General features: G+C 35.8%; 1 protein-coding gene across 12 annotated transcripts in view; it reads right to left on the bottom strand.

Moving 5' to 3' along the window:
- The window catches only part of DMD (dystrophin), a 1160159-nt gene that overhangs the window by 399875 nt on the left and 732871 nt on the right, over window positions 1–27413 (bottom strand). For all 12 annotated transcript variants that reach the window (XM_055801176.1, XM_055801179.1, XM_055801178.1 and 9 more), the window contains 3 exons: window positions 23552–23727; window positions 7981–8128; window positions 5879–6028 (listed from right to left, as the gene is read on the bottom strand). In XM_055801176.1, the coding sequence (XP_055657151.1) occupies window positions 5879–6028; window positions 7981–8128; window positions 23552–23727 (474 nt within the window). The remainder of the gene's footprint in view (window positions 1–5878; window positions 6029–7980; window positions 8129–23551; window positions 23728–27413) is intronic.

Below are 27413 nucleotides of genomic sequence, written 5' to 3' on the forward strand. Positions count from 1 at the left end.
ATCATATTATTCAATTTATAGAAAGTGGCTAAATTACAGAACATATTACTTCACCAATTTTATTAATGGAAAATAATAGATAACCAATTTAGTTCCATGATAACAGAATCCAGATTTTAGCTGATCACGTAAATAACAAACCATATTTTCTATTTAATGTTCCACACCACGTATGAAACAAATTGTGCTTTTCAATATACAGGTATTTCCTACTTCTTCAGCTTCAGAAAAAATGTGGGTTTCTACAGACCAGCAAGTAAAAGAAAAATAGTCCCCTTCAGGATGGCTTCCATAATTCTCTCCTCTTCAGCCCCTGTGAATACTCAACTTCTTTATTGGTGTAAGAACTTGAGTGTTTCGCCTGTTTGAATAATAAACTGGAAAAGGGGACACATCAAAACCTTACAGATCCCCATGCACAAAAAAGGTAGACTTTTAAACTCTTACATCACCCTGTGCTTAGGAGCAGAAGCTTTTTTACTGTAATGTGGACAACATTACTGACTTGGAACCGAAATTTCTTTCCATTGCTCTCTCAGAAATTAAAAAATTTATTAACAAATAGAATTTATTTTCTTCCAACAAAAACATTACTAAGGTGGACAATTGTTGAGAATAAGTTTCTGTTCCCCAATAGACTGGAACAGGCAGCTTATCCTCGAGTGTGCCCGGGCAGCAGGAGTCTTTAGCTCTCTGCGGTGAGATGGATGCCCCAGAATGCTCCAGCAATAGAAAATAAGACAGAAACACCAAACAGAAAGACTAAATGTAACCCCATTCAGGTCCATCCTACATGAGTTAAATGATGAAAATTTCATGGTTTTGTTAATTAGTAAGTTTATCATTGAGTTAAACAACCCTCTCCATTACATAGTTAACAACTATTGACAAAAAAGACCCACTAGAAAGTATAGAAATATGGCTATATCATACATATATCATGTATTATCCTATTACCACTAGGAATAATTCAATACATCTTGTTTATAATCTACATATCCATATTATTTTCTAGTTAGACTGAAAACAATGGTCAACACCAAACAGCTGACCTTCAAATTAAACTGTAGACTAACAAAATACCCAGAAAAATAGTTTCAAACATTACTCAACAGCACTGGAAAGCTAAAGGCATATAAAATTTAATACAATTTGCACTAAAATATTTTTTTAGGTTAAGGGTCATCAGCATTGTTGTACTTCTGTGTTGTCTTATGACATCTTCAATCCTGTATGCTTAGCATGGCTGGGAAACAGCAATTTATCTTTACGCTGCTAGTAAATTTGCCTTTTAAAATTTTAAGTAGTGATAGCTACTAGCAACATCAAAAAGGAATAAAACAGATATATAATTGTTTCTTAGAGCTTGACATTCCTATGCTCATCCAATCAACATATACATCAAACTTCATTTTGTTGTATATGAGACCGTTTGTCAGTATGGCCGATAACATGAATGTGGACTGCACCTCATTAGCGATCTATGACAAACTGTCATAGGTAATTTAGTATAGCATCACACTTTATTACACTTAAGGGTATCAGGTCACTTATTAATTGAAAGCAAACTCAGGAAAAGGTCAACCTTTTGATCCTCAAAAAGCTGGCTGTACTATTCTAATTTCAAACTGAAAGAACAAGTATCAAACTGTAGCATTCATTTTCCAAGATCCTTTCCCCTCCATCCCACGAATAACAATAGTAACAATTGTTATAGCTTTGACTGTGAACTCAAACTAAATTGCACTGACATGCTGAAAATTTAATGTCATCACAGGTAATCTATGAATAATTACTACTCAAGGCAAGTTACAATCCATGAACTATAACCTTGTTATGACTTTGTCTTTCTGCACTTTCTGGGCCCATCTGTTTTTGTCTACACTTGATCAACCAAGCTAAGACGACCTATACTTTTCCTGGTGGTACAGAAAATGTTCACAAATTATAGCTATGTCACTCAATTTTATTTTATTTTTTGTCCACATAGCACAACAAATTCATTTGCTGTGGCAGTAAACAGTGAAATAGTCTCTCCAGTGTTTAGTAATTAGTTCTAATACCAGCAGACAAATTAAAAGGCAGCAAAACAAAAATATGTCTCCATCAGGCACTTACAATAACCTTCATAATACATACAGTAGATGTTGTGAAGACTAAGGTGGATAAATGAGAATGCTGATTTTGGCATCCGGCTTACTTTCAGATAATCTAGCTCATCCCTCTTGGCTGACACCAGACCAAGAATAATATTAAAGAGTAATAAACTCCTTCCAGCAAACCTCTGATTCCACAGTTCACTGGTCTCAGACCTAATCTATCAATCCATTTACTTCACAGTAAAAGGTAAGAAACCCATTACAGATCTGTTATGTGCCCTGGCAGGTGGTATATGACAAGAACTGAATTCATCACAAACGCCAGTGCGTAGTACCCCTTTTGTATGCTTTAAAGCACTAGGTGGCTAGCTTACTCAGCTGTCACAGCAGAAGATACTTTGAGCTTTGAAAATAAACAAAAAATTCTTGATGTGAAGGCATAATAATGGTTATAAAACACTTCATTTTTCATACTATTAAGACTTCACAAAGATAGTGTTATTTCCATTTTTACAAGAAATACTAGCTTTGGAGAGGGTACAGTAAGTAAAACCAGGCTAGAATTTAGGAGTCATGCTTTCAAATGTGGGCTTTAATCTTCATTCTCTGCTTAAACTATGTCTGAGGTAGCAGCCTATTAGAATCACTATTCTCTAAAGTTGTCAAAAAAAATGACATTTTAAAATTATTACTATCCAAAAGAAGAAAAACTCTTCATATATCTATTCTCAAGGTCACCAGCACGTGACATAAACACCCAAAAGCAAAGACAATGCTGAAGCAAAAGCAAAAAAAGCTTCTTTTATGTGACTGCAATTCCTTTCATACTCAATTTCTTTATTCTGCTTATTTTCATTGCTGTAGGGCAACAGTTTCTGTGGCTGTAAAGAAGGTTTGAACATGACTTGTTTCAAATATGTCACCTTGAAGGTTAAGATTCTCAGGTGTTGTCCCCCATTCCCCTGCTTGGCAGATCAAGGCAAAACAAAAATTTGTCATAACCTTAGGAGATATTTGGTTACATTCTCAGATGCTGTAAATTGTCACAGCTTCTCTGAAGTAAACAAAATTGATCTAGTGTATGTCAAATAAGGAACTACCTTACATCATTCTTGTAACTGTCATGGATCTTTCATATTTTGAAAATAAGATCATCCTGCAATACAAGATAATCAGAAATTGTAGATCATTGCATGTTCATTTCTAGCAGCGATGCCAGAAAAGAAAATGAACAGCTAGAAATGAAGGATTAAAGTATAAGATACACTCTTAGAAGGAGATGGAGAGACAGAAAAGCCCCAGAGAAATCTTTGTTTGATGACGTTTGTCCACTGTGCTTTGAAGAACACAAAAAAATATATCCTCATCAAAACAACTGACTACAGAACCATCCTCAGGTGACCTACAGAAGTTTGCCTGATATAAAAGTGTCAGAGCTGTGAGCTTTGGCTCACTGTAAAAATTTGTTGGTTTTGTTTGTGGGTTTTTTTGGTTGGTTTTTTTTTTAGCGCTTACAGATCTATAACTGAAGGAAGACAATGTATATCCTTCTGTCATGTGTGCCGACTTTCTTTCCATTAATTCTGATTTTATTATAGACCCTAGATTTCCAGAGGAAAAGTGAAAAATATTAATTGAGGCTTCCTACACAAATTGTGAGTAAAAGAAAAAAATATGTAAATGAAAAAAATAAATACTTTCCCCTTCAGTTTCATAAGAAAAATCTGACAGAAACCCAAAATGAACTTCTAACTTTGTTTTTGTTGTTTGGCTTGGGTTGAGTTTTGGTTCTTTTTGTTACATCTATCAAGATAATATGGGATATACAAAACATTTAGAGAAAAAGAATGCCTTGACAGAACATATATGGATTCAATACTTGTAATTTTCAAACTCAGTTTCTGTTCATTTTAAAAAAACGAACTGCATTTTTCAGATTCTTTAGATTTAGCTACCAAGGACCAGTAAGAACTCAAATTTAAACATGTCCCTAGACAGATAACTGAAATCAAAATAATACGTTTAAGTGATGATCTCAAATGGAAGTTCAGTTTTCTGGTTTTAGTCTTTTTTAGTAGTTAATGGCAGTTTCAAGTGGTAAGTTCCAAGCCTAATATTGACAGACACATTACTTATATCTAGGAGACATAAACTTGTAAAGAGCTTGATTGACTAAACAGTAGCTTTGTCCTCCATATTTCATCCAGACCTAACTGCTTTCAACAGCATTGGTAGTTGCTCTGAATGTGACAAGTAGCCTGGAACTTCACTGCATCACCAAACAGAAAATAAAAATGCAAGGGTTTTTTGGGTATATGACTAATCAGTAAAAGATTACATTCAGAGACAGATTACAGATTTAGTTAAAATGTATTTGTACAATTTAACTAAAAGTAATATTTACCCCAACTCACCCCAGAAACTCATGTTGTCTTTTTAATACTACAGCTCAGATATACAAATTGTGGTGCCTAAATTCAGCTGTGTATATGCTTACTTCAGCTAGCAAGTAACACTGTTTTGAAGTATTCTGAATTCTTCTATAATGCATTGATTTTAGAAACCCATTTGTAGAGAAAGAAATACTTCTGCCTGAGCATCCAAATAATGATTTATATGTCCAGCTTGGAGTTTGTGAATACGATCAATATTTATTATCCATTTTTGCCTGAGCCATTAGCAAATATTCTGAACCTTGCCAGACTGTTTCTGTTAAGAAGAAATTAATGAGAATCCCACATCAAATAAATTCCTGTTTATTTCTCAGGTCTGTGCTTGAAATCCAACTGTGTTCACAGAAATGTTAACAAAAGAACCCAGGATACAGTATTCTTGACCAGAAACTGTAGCTTGTCTTTTCAGTAAGGTACTCAGAAGATTTTCTCACCTGTTTTTTCCCCATAGCTAAACACGATGAATCCATCTCTCTTTCTTCCCCAGATATTGGTAACTTTAACAAGTAGATACCACAGATTAATTTCCCCAATTCTGATTTTGTCACAATCTCAATGGAAACCCTTCAGATGATTCTACAGTGACCTTTTCTGACCTGGCTAATCCATACCTTGGGTGGTGGTCCTTTGGCCAACACTTTTACCACTTCTGTTACTTGAGAAACAGAAACTACATGAGAGCACTCATGTAGACTTATCTGTCTCTCTTTACCAGATTTGCTATTCATTGTCACCAGTTTTCAACACAAAAATATGCTACTTTAACAACAAAACACAACAAAATCCTCTCTTACTGCTTTTCATAAATATTAAGAACCCAGGAAGCAAAATGAGTGGTACTTTGCTACAGAAATCAGAACTCAAAGTTCAAGGTTGGAAGAAGCATGTTTGAAGGTGAAACAGTGGCTGCAGCTTCCACCTTGCAGTTGGACAGACGAGAGGAGACAGTTGGGAAGTGTTGCCATAAAGTCAATAAGCCATTTACTACTGCCTATCACACACCTGGGTCACCATAACCAGAATATTTGCTGTACCGTCAAAACAACCAGGCTACAAAAATGATGCTCTGCATTCCAACCTTCAGCAGCGGACCTATAAGTTAGGGAGTATATTTGGATGGAACATCATCTCTTCAAGAACTAATGGTCCTGGTTTGCTGTCATTTTTTCTCACAGCAGTGTATTGTATACATTTTTCTTCCACAGATTCATTTTGCATACAAATGTCTCTTCATACAGAGAAAATAATACATACTAGAAAATATATAATGCAAATATCTGCTGAAGATTAAAATTTCATGCCACACATATCAGTCATATGTCTAACCTTTAACAAGCGATGGTTAGCCTCCTTCAGTGTATTCTCAAGCTTATGTTTTTTGTCTGGGTTCAGTGATGCACTTCCAAGTGCTATTCCTCCAGTTTCATTTAATCGTTTGAGTATTCCCTTGTGTGGCGGCAGCTCTTCAACTCTTAACTGGAACAGACAAATACAGCAGTTAAGATGAACTGTGGTAGAATTTTCAGCTCTCTTATCTTCACCTTTATCGATTTGTGTATCAGCTGAAGGAATAAACTCAATTCAAGACAAAATAACCATTGCTTTCTGAAGGTAGAAAGCTACCCACCCCCCCAAAAAAGAGACTGTAATAGTGGATCAAGCCTAAAGATAGTCTTAAACACCAAAACACAGAGTTTCTCAGGATATTCATCACTGTTACATGGTGGATTCCACTTCTGGACACTCAATAGCTCATGTATATCAATTTTAATAATCTTTTAATATGTTAAAGGACAAGCACCTTGGAGAAGGCTTTTAACTGTTGCATGCTGTGAACAGAGTCACCCAGATGGTATGTGGTAAAAAGCCCTCCAGTATAATCTCATAATTAAGAATGTTCATGTATGGTCATAAAAAAACACAAGTAAAGCCAAAGGATGCAAAGCATCATTTAAATATACTACTTTTCCATCATCAGTGCAGTTACTGCAAACTGGTAAGTAAAGACAATGCAACCAAAAGACAAAGTTCTTCAATTTCCTTTTTTATTATTTATATTTATTGACATAAACAGGTAGGCATGAATTGAGCCACACTGCAAGCCAATACTTTATTATTTGCTGCATTAGGATGCATTCTTTTTTGTGTAGCTCCAAAAGAACAAGGTGGACTGTAAACACAAGATACAATTAAGAGATGGTAACACCTTTAATTTTGGATTATGTATCCCTTGGGAATACTATGAATGGGAAATACTTGTGTATAAATAAGGAATGGGAGCCCTCATGGTTCTAAATAAGTTCTAAATAAATTTAGACTTTAAACCTCTGTTCATGTCTGCAAATTATAAGATCCATCTAACATCCCTTAAAAATATTTTTTTTCTTTAGTTCTGATATTCTCAGTAATGGAGGCAAAGCCTCACAAATTCTCTGTCCATCTCACTGACATCGTATCTAAACAGTCAGAGGGACAAACGGCACATGGTTGTCTTCATATCCTGAAATGCTATTTATCCTATTCTTGTTTATTTAAAAAGAAATTAGAAAATAGTTTCTTAGTAAAGAATCTTCTCGATTTTTTTTCAGATATTGTTGAAAGAAAGATAGACCAAAGTGATGAGTTTTCTGCAGATACTTTAAAACTCTATTCCATCACTTGCTGAATTTGTTCAGCTTGGATTGGTATAAAGAATAACTAGTCCTTATCCTCAAGAGAGGACAGAAAACCTTTAGGCAAGTGTTCTATAAGTAATATGAATTTTTCAACCACAGTTTAATTTCTATTGTGCAAGTTTTTAAACATAGCCATTCTATTGAACACATTTCAAAAACTAAACAGAGCAACTTCTATTACATATATTTATTAGAAGTATCATAGTTTAAAAGCTCTAACATATTAAGGTAAATATTCCAGCCTTTAAAAAAAAACATTTAATATTCTGTTGGGGTTTTGTAAAAAGCATTTTTAACAATTCACCTAGACGTTTAGTGCAGAAGATGTTGCAGTGATACATTAACCAGGTGACATTAATAATTGTGCATGCAATTCTATATAATCTTGTGACATACAGACTATAATTTCAAAAGCCAGAAGTTACAAAATGTTAACAAGACACCTATAGAGAAATGTTTTACAGATAAAACAGCCAAGTTCTGATTTAAGAAACAAGGATGAAAAGGATAATGTTTAATTACCTAGTGAAAGGATAGGTATTTTTCTTTCAGTACATTTTCCATTTCTTTTCTGATTTTAATATGATCAGTATATGTTTGTACCTAGGTTTTGAAATTCCACTGCTTAATTTACCTACAAAAGCTAAATTAATGCTGTCTTTGATGGCAGAAGCCTTCTCTGAAAATAGCATTTAATATTTTTTATGTAGAATTTATAAAGTAAGAAAACATTACGAATAAAATTCATGATACCTTTACTTTGCTAAGGCAGTCTCTTAACTGGTCTTCATTCCCTGGTTCAAGGGGAATACCAATAATGGTGTCTGCTTCCTCTAACCATGAGATCAAGTTGTTCAAGTCCTCTTGAAAGCCTGATAAAATATTCTTTTCCTCCTCTAGCCTGTAATAAGAATGTGATATTATTGTTTCTATGCATTTACTTTTATGTTGAAGTGTTTATTCATATCAAAAGACAGACAAGGGAAAATTAATCCTTACCATTATATAAGTTATTTTTAAAAATGTGTCATAAATATTTTTCATATCAAAATTATCCGACCAGCACCTTTTTAACATGGCATTAACTGTATTCTAAAATAAGAACTCAGGTTATAATTTGCAACATCACTAAATTCAGCTTCTGGATTACATATGGCAGGTAGCAAACAGGCATGTCAGAGCTAGAACTATTCATTATTCAGACCAGATTTTTGTATGAACTAACAGCAGGGGAACACAGAGTCAGAAACTAAGAAATTTAGCACCAAAAGTTTACCAAACTGAAACTATATAAAGTGACACTTAAACCCATTGGCATATTGTACAAACAGATATTTTGGTGCCATGTAGTTTGTGTAAAGGATTCCTGTCAAGACCACAAAAAGTAGGTAATGTTCATAGTCCGTAAGAAGGAATAGGACAGGATTTATCTCACCTAACTTTAGATGTCTACTTTGTCAACACCTACAACTCAGCTGTTGATTTTGTCACCCAGATTCTCTTCACTGAAAGCCAACTGGCTTTTCTAGGGTGTGAGATAAGGATTAATCTTAGATGATTAGAATATGAAACCATACAAGCTTTTTCTTTATTAAATAAAGGAAATCCAGATGACCAGCCAAGATATAAACATTGCAGGTGACTGAAGTTAGATAAGACTACTTTCACCATGTCTATATAAATATATGGAGATCTGAACTTTAGCACCTAAGCTTCCAAAATTATCAAGAGATGCATGAGAGAAATTACAAGTGCAGCAGGGAAGAGCATTGGCAGAGTGTGAGCCCTTTGGAATTAACATTATGGGTCGATCTCCTCTGAAGTAGAAAAACTATGTTTTGTATAGATCACTTGTAATTTGTCCTCCAAACATATTCACAAAACTGAGTCTTACCTGTATGGAAAGATTAAACAGTTATTAATAAAATTAAACAATAATCAATCACCTATTAAATAACAACAGCTTTTTGTTTTGCTGTTATTTTTTTGTCCACTTGAGATCAGCACAAAAGATGTAAACCCAGCTTTTTTTGTTTTGTAATTATTATTGTTATTTCCAAGATCCAGCTGAGTTTGGGAGGTTAGGCCATTTTTTATACATAAGAAGTGTGCAATATTAGTATTTTAAGAATTTAAGTCAACATTACAGTGCAGAATCAAGGTCAGTATTATTAATATATTATTTCTGATGCAAAATTGTATCAAAGCAGAATTAAAATGGTTTTAACTTTCTCTGGTTTCCCATATTTGCCATGATGGTCAGTGCCCACAGAACACTCTGAAATGTCAAATGGAATGACTTCTCTTTACCATTATAACTACGCTACCATTTATGCTGGGGGGTTTTATTATTATTTTTTAGGAAGCTGTTTTCTGATGGCTGACAAGCAAAGATGTCTCTTCAGAAAAGCTAGATGATGAGCTTCAGGCAAAAGTGAATCAATAAGAAAGTGTCAGCTTCGCATCACATAACAAAAACACTGAAAAAAATGTTGCTTTATACACTTGCCTACACACATGCACATGCATTCAGTCTCACAAACAAAATTATAAAATCTCATATTCAAGCAGAACAGAAATTTAGAAATTTCTAACAGTCAGTACCTGTCTTATAGAAGTTTGTACATCCAAATCCCCAAAACATTTCACCCTATATTAAGAAATCTAACTTTACGTCTTTCAAATCTTGTATGACTTTTTCTCTCACTGTGATTTCCAGACAATAAAAGTATTCAAGTGACTTCAAGAGTTCCACATTTGAAACATTTATTTACAAGGAAAGAAAGCTGCTTACTTAATGGTTTAAGTAAAAACATTTGGTTAGAGGGAAAACAAAGGAAGAAAAAGGGTAAGATCTGCAAAGTTCCTTTTAAATAACATCTGCTTTGTAGTGTAAAGTGGGAGAAGCCTGGTTTGGTCAACCATGAAAATTCTAGTAGTGAAGAGGGGCACAAGCATATGAGCCAAATTAAATTTCATTTCACAGCAAAATAATCATCTAACTTCATGGTATAAGCAATAAATTTTATAGATTAAGATTTTTCGATGAGGGAAAGAGTAATGCTGTTGGAATGCCGAGTATTATAAAATAAAACCAGAAACATACAATTCAACTATTACTTTACATAATTTGCAAACCAGCAAAACTTTTGCTAGTGCTTTACCTGCCTTCCATCTTATTGGTTTTTATTGCATTTCTAAGGATACTTGGAGGATTCCTTGCAACGCATCCTTGCAAGATGAGAATTGCTCTACTAAATGAATAAACACACTACAGGCTCTACAGACCACTCTTTAAAATAGTAGATCAAACCCCACAGTAAAGTACCAAAGACAACACTCTTGACCAGACTTCACTATTGAGCTGCTGAATCTCACAGTCTGGCTGCACTAAATAAGCCACATCTTATGGAAACCTGAAAAATATGATAGTTGGTATGCATGAGAGACAGGCTTTCCTGGATTGCAAAAGTCAGGCAAGAAGACATGACTACAAAGGTGTTCCTGACAAAGAGAAGCATTTCCATTCAATTTACAAGAATCAAATGCTTGAAAGTGTCTCCAACTATTTTCCTAAATCCATCCTTTCTTTTGTAGTTAAAAACCTAAGCAGCGACTTCAAAAATATATGCAATGAATATCTTGGATAAGGAAAACCTTATAAAATTATATTATGCATTGCTTTTCTAAATAATTATGAATAAGTAGCTCACATTTTCCAGCTTTTTTTCTGTACAGCACAGTATAAAGATGTTCTCTGTTAATTTCTAAAATATGAAGCATTATTTGTTTACCTTCAAGTTTAATGTCTCTTAGAATTTATTTAAGCATGTAATAATGATAATAATGAATGGCATATTTAAACTCATCAGCTATGATTTAGTAGTAGATATTTCATTTCCTGAGTCAATTCAATGCATTTTGATAAGAAAAAGGCACTACATTCTACTTGAAATATCGGTTGTGAATTATAAATATTCTTAATAAGTTTTCAGAAAATGGATTTGCAGTGATTATGGCTGAAAAAATATATATATACAGAAAAGCAACTGCCAAATGTATTAAGTGTTATGAAGTCCAACAATAAATCATGTATTCAGCCATAATAAATATACAAAGCTTATGTAAAGGAGATTAGTAAAAGGCAATACAGGTTTAAATGCAGGATGCTTTTTTCCTAGCTCAGCTGATATATTCATAGATTGCTATTATCTCAAGCGTTTCAGGTAGATTGTAGCTGCAACTTTAGGTAAGCAATACATTTAAATGTACCCTCACACAGAACAAATTTTTGTCAGCTGGTGTCCGACAACCAGATAGTGAGGAATCACATTAAGTCTACAGCATCATGGGTATATAGGGTCCAGTCTTAAGAAACTGAAAGACACTGTGGAAACAAGAAGGATACTCTTAGGTGCTTATTGGGAAGTGTATATTGATAGAAAAAGAAACGAGAACCCTACTATACTATTCAAGGTTCATAGAATCATAGAAATAATTAGGTTGGGAAAGAACTTTAAGATCATCAGGTCCAACCATTAACCTAGCACTGCCAAGTCCACCACTAAACCATGTCCCTAATTGTCACATCTACACATCTTTTAAATACTTCCATGGATGGTGACTCAACCACTTTCCTGGGCAGCCTGTTCCAATGCTTGACCACCCTTTCAGTCAGGAAAGAAGCCTGAAAGGAGAGAGTCTCCTGTGACAATGACCTGTCTTTTTTTCTTTATGGAAGTGGTTTTGACCCAGGCTGTAGACTGACTTAACCTCGGTGACACCTCCAAGCTAGATGAACCTTGTCATTGTTCAGTTCCACTTGCAGAGGCTCACACACTCTATGCAAGGGCACTTGGGAAGGTGGGGGAGTCACAGGGGAGATGTGTCTGCTGCGCTGGGCAGGAACCTCTGGCCATTCCCCTCTATCGCCTGAGTCACCGCGTTCAGCCAGGTGGAGGGCACAGGGAATCCTCTCTATCATGAGTCCTGCCTGCCTGTTGGGCATGTCCCTGCCTGCCTGTCGGGCCTGTCCCGGGGAAGGTGGGGTGCGATTCCACTGGTCCCTCTCTCTCTTGCACTCCCTGATGCTCCTCAGCCTGCTCGCCTCCTCCCAGTGCTCTGTCACCAAGCAGGGGAGTCCCTCTCCCTGGGTGCACCTCCCACAGGACCGCTCACTGCTGCTGGCCGGTACTGGTGTCAGAGCAGGGCACAGCCAGCAGCCCGGCACCTGGGGGGCTGCCTGTTCCCTCCGAAGCTCTGTCTGGGCAGCTGTGTCAGTGAAGCATTTGGAGTGGGCATAGCTTTCTGCCAGGTGGATACCATTGCTCCCTGGTCGAGCTGGCAGGGTTACAGTGCCCATCCTGTGTGCCACACCATGTTTCACTCCCCCACTTGCTGGTGCTTCCCAGGGGCTTGCTTTCTAGGTGTGGGGGGCTCAGCCACCTTCGCTTTTGGCCCTGCCCAGGTCCTGCCAGGTGCTGTGGCATGAGCTGCGTGCTCCGGCAGCTCACTCCTCCTGAGGTGCCTTCAGTTTGGGAAACCCTGCTGTGCACCACACTGGAGAGATCCACTGGAGAAGGTCATCGTGATGCTGTGGTTTTCCTCCTTTCTTCAGCTCCCCCCGATTTAGGTTTAGGTTTTAGCAACAGACAAATTAAGCAGTAAAAATTAACATTTCTTTATATTGTCAGAGAAAAGACATGAGTGGATTTTGGAAACCAACATACATTGTGTCCTATTTTCCTATGGCAAAAAAATCCTGCCAATATTTCTAGGTGCTTTAAGAAGTCAACATTGCAAATTTTAAACATACTGTTTTCTTCAAAACCAGCTTCTTGTTGTGATTACACATGCTGTAACTGCAGAAAATACCTGTTTCAAAGTTATATCTGTGACGTTATTGTAAAAAAAAAAAAGTATAGTAAAATGTTGATTGATATTGATTAGTTTAATTATGTTTATTGTAATATATTAGAAGTAATAATTATTTGATCAACTAGGTAGCCAAATTTAACCCACTCTGTGTTTTGTCACAGCAAACGGCCAATGGCAGCTGATTTTTCACCAAGGTAACATTGATTTGCTCTGGGGACAGGAGGAAAGCAGGAAAGCCTGCTAGATGGAGAGTCCTATCAGTTAAGTAATCAGTTAGATTTATTGTCTGGGAATTGAGTTAAACTATGAAGAAGCCAACAAAGAGGACCAATGTAGGTAAGATTTCATGATCCAGAATATGGAAAACACACCTAATCAAAGACCTAGAACTCAGGAAAGCTAGTAATTGTGATTCTTTTAGAAACAGGAACTCAAATAGCATAAACTGTTTAACCAGGAAATGTACTGCAGAATAGAATTGTTGATAATGTAAAGCTATAAGCAAAGCTGATGCAATCGTTGTATAACGTAATTTTTATATTTCAAAAATGTTTCAAAGCTTGAAAATAATTGCATCAGAGGCCTCTATCAAAATGGGTCCCAGTTAAAAAGTTGATGTGTTATGCAGATAATGGCATAAGGAACATGACAGTGAGTCCCAATGTGATTTGTATAGTTAAACAGGCATCACTAAAAAACACCTGACAACTGCTATACTGGATGCCTAATACGAACTTTCTATCTAAAAATGACTCAGCATCTTATCAAAGAGAAACTGTCTTCATCACACAAAGGTAAATATTCATAACTACACTTAGGACATGGAAATACCGTTTTTAAAAATAAATTAATAACTGAAACACTTGGCAAATTTCTGCTGCTCTGAACAGGCTCGGAATAGAAGTTGTAGATTGAGTTCCTGATATAGATCCAGAATGGAATTCTAAATCAGCAAACATATTTATTTGCTTCCATTCCTTTATATTAGTATGTTCTAATATTTACTAGACATGAGGCCACTGCTGCTTTTGTTTAGGCTCATAAGCAAATTACTCTGCAGTCACAGCCTAGATACTGAACAAACACAAGCCACTGGTGCCAAATTGTTCTTTAGAGGAAGAAGACAGAGAAGATATTTACTGTAAACTAATGTCTTTCTATATGTGTATACATAGACACATGCATGTATAGCCAAATACAGGTATACATATATACACACAAACATTTACACAAACAAATACATTAAAAAGTAAACACCATAAATAGCAAAATAAGTGAATTAACAGCCCTGCTTCCCTGGTTCTGTCTTAAATTTTCTTACAGAAACCTGCCTGACTTTTCAGGAACTGCTGTTCGTCTAGGATTTCTGGAAATGAAAGCCTTATCAATTAAAAGCCCCGATGCTGCTGCAATCAAATATTTCTTGTGCCTACCTACTACAGCTCTGATTCTCTTATGAAGTACTGCTATGCAGCCAGAAATTCTGGACCTTCCTGATGCATACAGACTGACACTTTTCAGTTGTATAGGACAAGTAGAGAAGTGCCAGTATTACATTTTTTACAGTGTTATTCACTGAGAAGTGTATGTGTACTTGAGAGGTCAGAAGTTCTTCTCAAGCCAAAACAGGTTATCTAAAACCAGGTAATCAAGACATTTATTCCTGTGAAACTAAGGTAAATGCTAATCTATGCTGAGATCTGTAGCACTGCAATTATAAAAATTAAGAAAAACTAGCTCCCTGTAATCTTAACTGCAGAAGCACAACTTCAAATCTTTCTGAGGCAGTGTCCCCCTTTGCCCTCATTACGTGGAAGTGTGGGACCAGTCATCCAGTGCTGTGCTGTGAACCACACGATAAAACTTCCGTTCCTTAACTGGATCAGATTCCCCAGAACCTAAGCTCTCAGCAAGAGTTTTACATTTTTGGTTTCCTATCACTTCTACTCATTCGTAAAGCACATAGCTCAGTGGAGGCATTATGTGATAGTACACTAAGGATAAACCCGAGAAAGATACAACTTTAAATATGTAAATTTTAGCACAGAAAAGGCATATCATTCAAGTCAATTCACTTGAGAGCAAAATTATTGAGCTGTATAGTATTTTGAATGAGAAATCAAAAAGATTTCTTGTCTTCCAGCAGAGATAGCAATTGGCAAGATTCCCGTTTCATCTTAAGTAGACTGTCAGTTTCATCACCCCTATGAATTCAATTGCAACTCTTAAAACATTTAAAAATTTTCCCAGTCATGAAGGAAAGATTTTTACTTTGATGACTAATTTAAATGTTGAACAGTAGGACTGAGTTTTATTATCTGAGCAATGTGGAATGTTTTCCACCTAAGACTTTCCAGAAATTCTTTTAGCGATGTTTGCTGTATATGGGGGGGTGGGGTGTGTGTGCACACATGTGTACACAGAAAGTTTTCAGAATTCAGATTTTTAAAAATAATGTTCCATAAAGATCTACTTCCTTATCCTAGACAGAAACAGTATGTAGTATAGTAATTATATAGTCTCTTGCAACTAACAGGAGCTGCAGGTGTGCTTCATAATTTACTTTACAATTTGCTCTTGGCCTGCTAGAACATTACTTCTATTATAAATAACATCCTGCATGACAAGTATCATATTATGCAAGCCACTAAAATAAAGCACTCTCTGTATTAGCTGAACCAGTTAATCAAATAAAAAGTTTTAACTCGATGACTGATTGCACCTTTTGAACAAGTTGATTTCTATCACAGTAATTACATTTGGAACAACAGGTGCATGCAATTTCTAGATGTTTAAATTCATGGCAGCAATGACAAATTAACAGTTAATTGTTATTAAGGGAGTATGGGCTTCTGAACCTGAGCCTAAACAAACCGGAATAAAGAGCGTGAGCCACCAGTCAACTCAGACGCAGACCAAGCAGTTCTTGAGAAAGCACTTGGGAATACATCTTGCTGGATAAGAGGTGACTGAGGAGTAAGACATCATTTCAGCAGCAGCTGATCCTATGAAGCCAAGCAGATCCATCTCCAGCACAGATCTGCATGCTGTTATATGCAACTGCCTTATCCTTTTAAACCAGCCTAAGTTCCAAAAGAGCTTTTAAACTGCTTCTTAGGTGGCAAATGGTTTATTTCATTAACCCTGAAATGTAACCCATCTTGTTTGATGGAAAAATCTCAAATTATAGCACAGAAGTACAGAATTTCCTACGTAACTTCTGGTCTTCTGCATGACTGCTTTTCTCAGGCACGTGACTTTGTGTTTTCAATATTAAAGCACAGCAGCTTTCCGTTTGTATTTCTAAATTCATAAGGCCCCTTGGTCAACTGTTCTGACTACGCAGCTGCTTATATGAGTTCTACATACATCATACTTCTGGAAGCAAATGTATTAATATTCAGTATTTAATATTAGGTAGTAACATAAATTAAATAAAATAATTATTTTTCATAATAACGTTTTGTATATGTGGTATTTCACAGATGACTGGTTAGTTTTCTTAACATTACTAAACTGAATCAATAGCAAATTCTTATGGTAGTCCACAAAATTATGTGGGTATATATATATTTAACTGTTATTAATCCTTAGTTCTAGTGGCTAACTAATACATAAACATTCATGGCTCATTTCAGGTAAGTTTATATTTTCATTTACAGTTTCTAGAAACCATATGAAATGAATATTGCAGCTCACATATTTTCTCCATAGTCAACAATGTGATACCAGTACCATAACAACCCGTAAATAGTTTGTGAAACACATCATATGTTTACAGTTTGTAACTGCACACAAGTGATGTTGGATTTATTTGGGAGGTGTCAGCTAGAGACAGAAAATATGCAATCACAGGAGTAGGACAGATCTGCACTTGTGACTCATACTCCCACTTGCTATTCCAATAATGTTTTGGTGCCTTTTTTTTTTTTTTTTTCCATTCAGCTGTTGATTTTGTATTTATGGTATTTCGAAGATTAGGCATTAGAGCATTTAGTATCTGTTACTGAGTATTTAAGAAGCCACCAAAATAGTAACTTGACAATTCGAGAAAATATTTACTCAGAGAGAATTAATTTCCTTTTTTTCTGAAGAATATGTTAATACGCTTCTTTGGGTAAGGAACTTTAAATAAAATAATTGAAATTAAAAATATCACAGAGACTTCAGAAACTAAACAGTAAGAAGTTAGCTATACTACTTGTAAACATAACACAAATTTTTACCAGTGATTTTTCTCTAGTGATTTACTGTAAGAAACCTGAATAGTAATAAAATAAAATAAAATAATCATCAATATGTAACTAATTTCGTGTTGGAAAGAAAAAAAAATATTTATTGACTTAACCATCATGAAATCTCTTCATCCTAAGCCAGCTTTTAAACTGCAATGAGAAGCTGATCACAGCCTTCAATAGACTGAGTGTTCAGGTGAAGGAAACCAATCACTGGTAGCTAGAGTCTTATGACAAAAAAAGAATACTTGATGAAGGTAAGGTATAAAAAATACTTAGAAGTATATTTACTTTATAACAATTACTTTTAATTTAGAACAGAAAGCTTGCAGTTTTATATTCAGGAAAAATTATTTGAAAGTATTCTGGTAAACAGCCTTTGTTCTGTCATTCTTTCCATAATTACTTCAACTGCGCTTGAGTAGAGATCTGAACAGACAGTCTGCAGGTTCAAGCTCATTAAAAGTGCAAATATATTTGCAGCTAAAATAATGAAAAATTCTCTTCCGCTCAACAGAACCCAATTTTAACAAATGTCAATTTATGATGAATAAAACCCCCCAAACTCATTACTTCTGAAACAGCGAAGGCATCTAATTTCTGGGCATCTGTTTTCAAAAATTACACAAGAAATTTTTAACAAAAATGAAAAATACAAAGACCAGCCAGCATCACTGTTACAAGTCTGTCAACAACCTCATTTATGAGCTTTCACCTTATCAGGTTCCTATGTGAGATGTTGCTTCTCCTCCTGATACATATTCCTTTGGCTAGTTCTGCCTGGCCCATGCCTTGCTGCAGTGGGAGTGAAGGTGCAGCACCATGCTGAAACTGATGCAGCCCTGGGGCTTGCCACCACACAGGCACCTGACTGCATGCAAGTGCCCAGATGGCAAGCCACTGCCTCCCTTAAGTAGCCCAAAACTCGAGTGTCACAGTGGCATGACTCAGCGCTGACACACACAGCATCATAGGGCCAGGGGACAAAAAAGCAGAGAGATTTTCTGATGGTACAGTTTGGAAGATTTCATATTCAGAATGATTGCTGGAGTACGAAGAGGAAGAAACAGAGAGGTCCGTCCATCTATCCGTCCTGTCCCCACCCCCACCCCCCCGCCCCTTTATCTAGAGTTAGTAGCATCTACTTAAGGGGTGATTGCAACTTCCCCTAGTCTCCAAAGTCTCCCTTTCAGTTTGAGTAACACTGTTCCAGAGCACAAACTCAGGCTTCTCCAATACATGCTGCTTGCAACAAAATGCTAACAAAAGCTCAATTAAATTCCCAATTTGCTAACTATCAGTGTACCAGACTTTCAATCAAGTTTCAATTTATTCAACTGCCTGGCCTATTCGGAAGTTTGCAGTAAGATAAAATTACTAGATGTGCTAAAATTACATTCTCACCTAACTCTTAGCTGGATGGATTAGTTTGCAAGATACAGAAACATTGAACACTGAATTCAAACTTCTACAGCTTTGAAACTCTTAGATAAAGGCAAATGAAAGATAACATCCTACACAAACAGAACTCAAGCATAACCTCTTGATCTTCAGTACCAAGGAAAGGAGATCCAAAGCCGATTCTAAGCCTGTGCTTTGCTTGGGATCAGCATTTGACCTTTTAAAACTTAAAAAACAACAGCTTCTTTTTACTGAAGAGCAGTACAGGTTCCTCAAATTATTTTGAGATTTAGCTTATTTTCTTGTCTGGTTTTAATGAAGTTATCCATCTGTAGTCCAAATAATTCTCATTCGTTAAATCTGCCAGTCTAGTGTTAAGATTAATATTAGTGCCTAGCGAACAGTTAGCTTCCAGTTTCAGTTATTTACAGAATACCATGGGTTTGATCTGGTTTACAGTTCTTACTATGCAGGTAGTTTAATATTTATTACAAATCCAATTGGATTAACATGTTGAAACTCTCAGAATTATATCACGTGTCTATCTCCCCTTTTCAAGTCAACCAGCCACCGCATTCATGATGGTTAAAGGACATATTTTGAATTTACATTGTTCTTTATTAATGCAGTGATAATATTATCTTCTCATACAGAATAAATAGCAGTCCATTTAACAGTGCATCCTCAGAAAAACTGACAAAGTAATTCTGTAGAATTCCCACTCACCCACCCCCCAAAATATTATCAGTGCATCAGAACATGAAAAATGCCTGAGTGTGTCAGATAAGCTAGCCCTACAAGTTGCTACCAACATTGCTAACAGGATATGGTAATTAAGGTCAGCACAGAAAACTGACCATTTTCTTTAGCCTGTACATCTCAAACTCCCCCAGAAGCCAGTCATTAGATTAAGAATTTTACAGGGCTGAGTCATAGTTTCTTCCACAAACTCAGATATTCAGAAACCATAATATAAAGTAATTTTAAAATTGATTTCCCTAGCTCTTACACTTTCAACAAGTACCCTTTACTTCTGGTATTGAGGAATTAGGCAAATAACGTGTCATTCCACATTCAGTTTACCCACCCCTTTGATTTTGTAAAGCCTCAGTCATATCTCTGCTGAGACTTCTCTCCAGATTGAAGATCCCCAGTTTCTTAGTCTATTCTCACCATGCAGCTGCTCCAAACCCTGGCTCATTTTAGTTGCCTTCCTCCAGTGATACTTCTGTAACTCCATCATACCCTTCGACATGCAGAGAGCAGTTCTGCACACAGTACTCAATGTGAGCATGGCACGATGTTCGATGACAGCAAAACATTTTTTTGTTGTGTTTTCAAATACTCTTACTGATGCTGCCTAAAATGTTATGGCTTTTTTGGCTGCCTTTCCACACTGAGCCTGCAAACACTGTCAGTGATAATGCCAGAATCACTTTCTTGAGTTGTAACTGCCATTTGCAAGCTCAGCATGTAAGCATGGTACAGACTGTTTCTCCGAAATATTTGTTGCCTCACATTTGTCTATGATAAGGATCATCTGCCACTTGTTGCCCATCTGCTCAGAATTGGAGTTTCCTGCTATCAGCTCTGTATTTGACTACCTGAGAGAGCTTAATGTCATGGGCATCCTTGGAAATGTCACCATACACCTCCTGTCTCAAACCAAACTCTCATATTCATGCGCCTTGCAAAAACATCTATGTTGGTTTCTCTTCTGTAATCTTCCCCCACCTCCCAACTGATAAGTGTGTTTGAATTTTGCTTTAGAAATATGTCCAGAATGGAGTGTATGTGCCGTATCTGTAAACTACATAAGATTATCAAAATCAATTTCTTCCATCTTGCTAAGCAATAGCAAAATAGACTACAGTATCTAACATTTCCTTGCCATTTAAATAATGCTTAGCAACATTACACTTGAATTTGAAATCACTGTCAGATTTCATTTCTGGAATCCATTCAGTTGCTAATTTCTCCCCACTTCCTTTATCCTGAGAGCTGCTGAGCCAAAAAATTTAATAGAAAACAGAATTTTAGTTGATCACTGCTCCTCTATTTGAACTACTGAGAATCAGCTTTCGTAGCAGAGCACAATTTATACTACAGAAAATAAAACATAAAATCTACTTAAAATTTAGAAACAGCTTTCTGATTTCCAGAAGGTTCTCAATGTTAATATCTATTTTATTTTTCTTTCAAATTATTAAATTAAAAGGTATTCTAACATTCTGCTCTTCCTTCAGAATCACTTTCTTCCATTATGGTTTTTTAATGTGGTTTCATTTTCAAAATTGACTTAAATAAACCAAAATCTTAGAATTCCCTTCATAATCATATTATTTTAATTGCAAACATTTTATTTTTAGGAAAGAGAGAGAAATATTAAAGGACTATTAAAACATAGGTGATCCAAAATATAAGCATACTGAATTAGGAGTTTGTTTGGAAAACAGTCTATTAAAGCCATTCTGAAAAAGAGGAGTAAAAATGTTTTAATTCACCCAGATCTACTATAATTTATATTGTACTGAAGTACTTTAAATAAATTTGCCATAGTCCAAACACATGCAGTGGACACTGCTGTGACTATATAGTTCTTTTGGGTTGCAAGCAGAGATCATTTACTTCTTTTGTTTGGCCCATGCTTTACTCTTAATGAAAAATTAAGGCAGTTTGGGTGACACAGGATTCAAGTCCTAAAAAGAGATAAACTGACCGTACTCCAAAACAAATTATGAAAACTAATGAAGAACTGAAAGATGCCAAAGCATAAGAGGGATGAAAACCCCACGACACCAAGGCAATATGAAGACTGTGCAGCAGACAAGCCTACGGTCTTTTCATGCCTAGGATCATCAATAATTGAGACCTAGCTAGAACACACCAAATTACTTCTGTCAACTAGGCTTCTTTCCTTTGAAAATCTGGTCTGAGAGAGTGAAAAGATGAAGGAAAGAAGAAAAAGCATGTACTGGGAGGCAATATAGCTAGACTGAGGGTAGGATCTGTATCCAAGATCTGGGAGCAAAAGCGTTCCCTGACTGATGCAGCCAGGAAGACCAGGCGATGCATAGAAGTGCAAACTCATCTGTCCTGATGCACACAGGTCTCTCTATGGTATATAAAAAAGCATTTATATCAGTTTAACACAATGCTATCTGTATTCTTTCTACAGCAATGCATGCATTCATGCAGAGTTCACTAACTGAGGTCTCGGCAGTCATTGTCCTCAAAATTACACAAGCTGTCATTCCAGATGAAAACAAGCCAACCCGTCAACAAACCAAACAGACCAAAAGAAGGAATGCATGTGCGTGTGTTTATATAAGAACCTTCATCTAGGAAACATTACCTTATTATTCCCATTAAAGAGATCCTAGGCTTCCTTAAAATACAGAATGCGCCAAGACACTCCATACACTGTTAACACCACCTTGAGCCAAAACAACATTCAGATAGATATTTCTATTGATAAATGAAGCATAATACCAATCTTTACCAGAACTGGAACCTGTTTCATACTCTCAGCAAAGCTCAATCACCAATCTCTTTCTTCTGTGTTGCCGAGGGAGCTTACAGGGCTATTAAAATGATGTGTTATTGTTTTATAGGTGCTATCACTTACATAGCAAGTAAAGGCTTGGAAACACAGATGGGTCTCCATTGTACAAAAGAACAGCTTTTAGGGTGATAAAGGCAGGCCAAGGACTCCCTTGTGTAACAAAGAGCACTACCATCAACACCAGGAAATGCAGCAGAAAGAAATATTTAAAGCACTGCTGAAACTTCTTGAAACTGTAGCTTACTTGTTGTGTCTCCTTCTTTTAATGTGTTCCAAATGAAACTTTACTCATGATTAAACTCGGTAACAATCTTTCAGGACACTCCTTTACCACTCCAGCAAACATTTCCCCAGCGTTGCCCCCCACAGCTCTAAACCAAACAAATGGTACATCACACATTCAGAAGTAACAAAACTGTTGCACACTACTAGTTCATCTAGTACATCTCCAGCACTCACTGATGTACCTCTACAAGGAATATTCTGAGTTTCAAAAAAATGCATGAAAAAAACTCTACTTGTTTTAAAGCAGAATGTCATTAATTTAGGCCTAGTACCTAGATTAAGAACATATGCTTTTAAAAAAAACTACTATAAACAGCAACAACAACAACAACAAAGAAAAACTTTTTTATTTTTAATTGGAAATTCTCTTCTTAAAGGAGTTAAACCATTTTTGTGTTTTCTGTAACTCAAACAGCTCTAGCTTCCTGTGGCTCCATGAGAAAAACAAATTGATCAGAAAGTGATTATAAATAACATTAAATTATGAATCCATTCTTTTTATCCAACTTATGAAATGCAGATGTTAATGACATTTATGATGAGAAGTCAATTAGGGTAGGATTAACTGTATTAATTAGCTAAGATATTATTAGTACTACAGAGATGTATTTTAATGCCATACTATCAAATAGAAAGATGGTGAATCAACTATAAATTCTGTAAATGAAGCTCCAATCTTTTCTACTTATAATCAAACAATAACGCATGCTTGTTTGATGTTTTTAACATGAAGAGTGGATTTATAAAAATGTGGAGTACAGAAGGGAGTGGTGGTCATTGACAGGAGAAGGTAGAGAAGAAGAATTAAACAAATGATAGCGGATGTGAAATTTAATTAATGATAAATCATTATGAATATAAAAACTCCAGAAGTTAAAAGCTCCTTGGAGTGTTTAAGCCAGAAGAAAATCTAAAATAACTAGAAATATTTTCACAATATTTTTGCTCTCTTTTAACCTACCTCTTTTTTTTCTCTACCAGCTGTCTGCAGATCTCCTGCCACCGGGTATTCAAACTTTCCAGTTGTTCCTTCAGCACCTTAGCATCTGCCGCTGACGACTGCTCAATAATCTCTTCACCAGTTACATTCAATGTTTTGACAACACTTTGCTGTGGCCCAATGCCATCTTGAAGCTCCTGCAAAATACCCAATGCATACGCATGTTCATAAAAATGTCAACTATGAAACAAAACGCTTCATCACATACTGGCCAGATGGAAAGAGATGAAAGTTTTTGCTCTCCTCTGAATTCCAAATGAAAAATCCAAAGGTGAGTAGAGAGAAAGACATCTCATCTTTTTGTAATAAGTGCCTTTCAGTGCATCTCTACAGCCTTTTTTCCCCTCATGTATTCTTGTCTACTAGAGATCATTACAGCAATATTCTGCAGATCAATTAATAAGTAAAACTTGCAAACAATTTTACTTCAACACCCCCAAAGGTATACACCATGTTTACTTAATAGCCTACAAAGCACTGTAAAATTTAAATTGCACAGTGTTTGGAATTCCTATTACCTATGAACACAAACAAGTGATGTTGAAAAAGCAAAAACTGTTTGAAGTACTAAATCCATTAAAGAACACATTTGTCTCCAGTTGCAAGAAGCCTGATAATCTATTTCCTCGTGGGTTTTTTTTTTGGGGGGGGGGTCGGGGTTTTGGGTTTTTTGGGGGGTTTTTTTTGTTTGGTTGGTTGGTTTTTGTTTGTTTGGTTTGGTTTTTTTCAGGGTTGGCGGGAGCTACATTTCTGAGGAAAAGTGTTACTTTCATTGTTTCTACTTACAAAACAAAATGAAAAACTACCAAAAGGTAACCAAGATGGACCATTTTTCAAGTTCTACTAAATGCATTGGGATACATTTTCTCCACATTTTATCATTAAAAAACCTACCATTAAGCTACCTTACCTCATGCTTAAGAGCAACAGTTCTGAAACTGTAGCTTAGATTTTAACATTGTATGCCTGTTTAAGAAAGTTCATATTTATACATAAAGAAATAAATCCTTTCATATTTTTAATAATCATTAAAGCATTTCATTGAATTCCTCAAAGAGTACGAGCAGAAAAGAGTAAAACAATTTTCAACACTTTACTGCTAAAAATAAGCAGAAACTGAAATAACTTCAGCAGTCTACACTGTGGGATTCATACTTAGGTTTCATGTTCTCAGGCAGTGTGTTTGAACCCTATCTACATACAAGAGCTTTCAAGTAAAATGCTAAATCTAGTTTTTCTGGAACAAACCAAGTATTTTACTGTATCACACTATGCTTGTTTTCTTTATCTAAACAAACAATATAGTATATTTAGGTTTTATATATATGTGTGTGTGTGTGTGTGTATGTATGTGTATATATATATATATGTAAATATATATATTTTATATATATAGTTTATATATATAGTTAGTCAGTTAGTATATCTACATACTAACATTAAATTAAATGTGTCCATGAACTGGTTAAAATCAGCAGGGTACGGCTTTCCAGGAATGTAAAAGATGAACATAACTCCTACTAACTTTTTTTATTATTATTTATTTATTATATCTTGCCTGTTATATCTTCAGGCATGAGGTTATGATTGAAAGTTCACAAGTTGAACCACACTTGGGAGTTACTCTGTTTTAACACAAACACGCCCCAGTGGCCAGCTACTAATTCATTAACTGCAGAAAGTCAGTTGCATACCCTAATGAGGGTTTTGCAAAAATTTTACACAGACAGCTTGAACACCAACACCAACATAACTTGGGGCACAGAGGTCAACATCCACCTGCCGCTGCAGCATTTACCCACAGTTCTGGACAGGAGTCCAGTTTTTTCCAAGTACTCTATATATTTGACACTTTTCACATGATTAAATGGAAACACATGTGCTGATGAAATTTGTCTACAGCCTAAGAAAAAGCAGATTTTTCTTGACACTGGGTAGCGTGCAAAGCACAGCAACCCATGAAGACATTTAGGTTTTTAAAAACTATTTTTGTATAAAGTGGACACAAGTGTTTTTAACTGTTTTGCTGAAAAGTCATGATTCCACACACACATCCCAATGCCCTGGACCACAAAGATGCTTTTCATTCTGTATCTAACACCTGTCAACAGTGATAGGTCCCTATTCCTTCTCCCTGTACCCTTGCCACACACGTGTGTGAAGGCAAGGCGCTTGGAGCCTGCAAGGGGTTGCCTGTCATGGCCTTACAGTTTATGGTGCTACAGAAGGAATATTGACATTGAATCTGCTTCTTGTAGTTTCACTTGACATTTCACCCTTTCATACAGAAATGGCAAAGCGAAAGGGCATGTTGCCCTTTGGGTTCCCAGCTTATTCAGGCAGCCATCTGAGATACTTATATGTGCAATTATACAGTTTCTAATCACTTTATGAACAGAGTGAGCAAACCAACTTAATTAAAAATGAGGTGTTTATATAATGTGAAAAATAAAATTACTCAGAAAAGACCTCATCATATTTATACACACAGAGCTAATCACAGTTTTGAGTGGATTGCAGATATTTCTATATACTCTGTTTTTTCAACATGTTGCATTTTTAGCTACTAAGAAAAGCAGATGATCATATAAATACCTATTACTTTAATTTTTCTTTCTTGGGATTCCCAGGCGTAAGTAAGCAGGGAATAACATTTCATTAAAGTAAGGTTTAAACATTATCTCAGACTAAAAATTGAAAAAACAGTATATTAAATGATTTCTACCTCTCATACAGATGGTTTTACACTTTGATAATGGCCTCAAAAAATTTGGTATAATAACTTAAAACTGCCAAGACAATCATACAATGCTTCTTTGCTTTATTAGTTTCTTCTACTTTCCCCAAGATTTACCTAAAATGAGATATTAATGCACACTCTTTCAGAAAACTTCCAAGTGGAACAGATGCAAAAAAGAAATAGAGGGTAAACACAGGGGAGAATTCTCACCAAAGTCAATAGAGCTGTTTCTGCACTAGCAGGGGACTCTGTCCATAATCAGCATGAAAACTTTTGCCTAGTTCATTATTTGTTTTCATTTTTGTTCTCTTACTTGTACTTTTTGGTTCTAGAAGCAACTGCTTAGTGACAACAAAAGAGCAGCTGCTTAATGATTTCTTTTTAATCAAACACAAAAAAAAAAGGAAATGGGAAAAGAGGGAAAAAATGGAAAAAGAAATTCCCAAAGGAATTTCTTAATATGATACTTTCAGCATTGCTTCAGATCTCCCCAAATGTCTGTAGAACACTATTTCAGTTGTACCTCCAAACATTCAGTTCATAATTTGCATCCATATTACCTACTGTGTGACTTGTCAAGCTGTTCTTGAGATACTCATGCAGTTTAGTGAATATTAATAAACCACATCTGCTTGTGACAAAGTTGTTGGTAACACTTATTCTTTAGAAAATACTTCCCAACTACATCATACGTTGCCTTACCTAAGAAAATTAAAGGTCTGAGAGACCCTGAATCTACAGGCATTCCTAGTACCATCTTGGGAATGGCTTTCAGTTCATGCTCTGAATATGAGGTGTGAATCCCCTAAAAGGGAGAGAGAACAAGAATATCTAACACTAAAAAAAACATTTGTCTTTCCTCTCCTCTTGTTTTTAATTTCCTTCCCATGCTGCTTTTCCTTTTATTATTTTCAGCTGAATTATTCAGTGGTTTTGCTATTCATTGCCATTTTATTTCTTGTTCTATTTTTGTCTTTTTTACCCTCTCCCAGTCAATCCTGTGGCTTGCTTTCCCCTAACTACAACCAAAGATCAATAAAAAAACTGCAATAATGGAGATCCTAGAGCTAGTTCTATTCGTAA

The sequence above is a fragment of the Falco peregrinus genome, chromosome 4, assembly GCF_023634155.1.
Source record: "Falco peregrinus isolate bFalPer1 chromosome 4, bFalPer1.pri, whole genome shotgun sequence".
In the NCBI taxonomy this organism is placed as follows: Eukaryota; Metazoa; Chordata; class Aves; order Falconiformes; family Falconidae; genus Falco; species Falco peregrinus.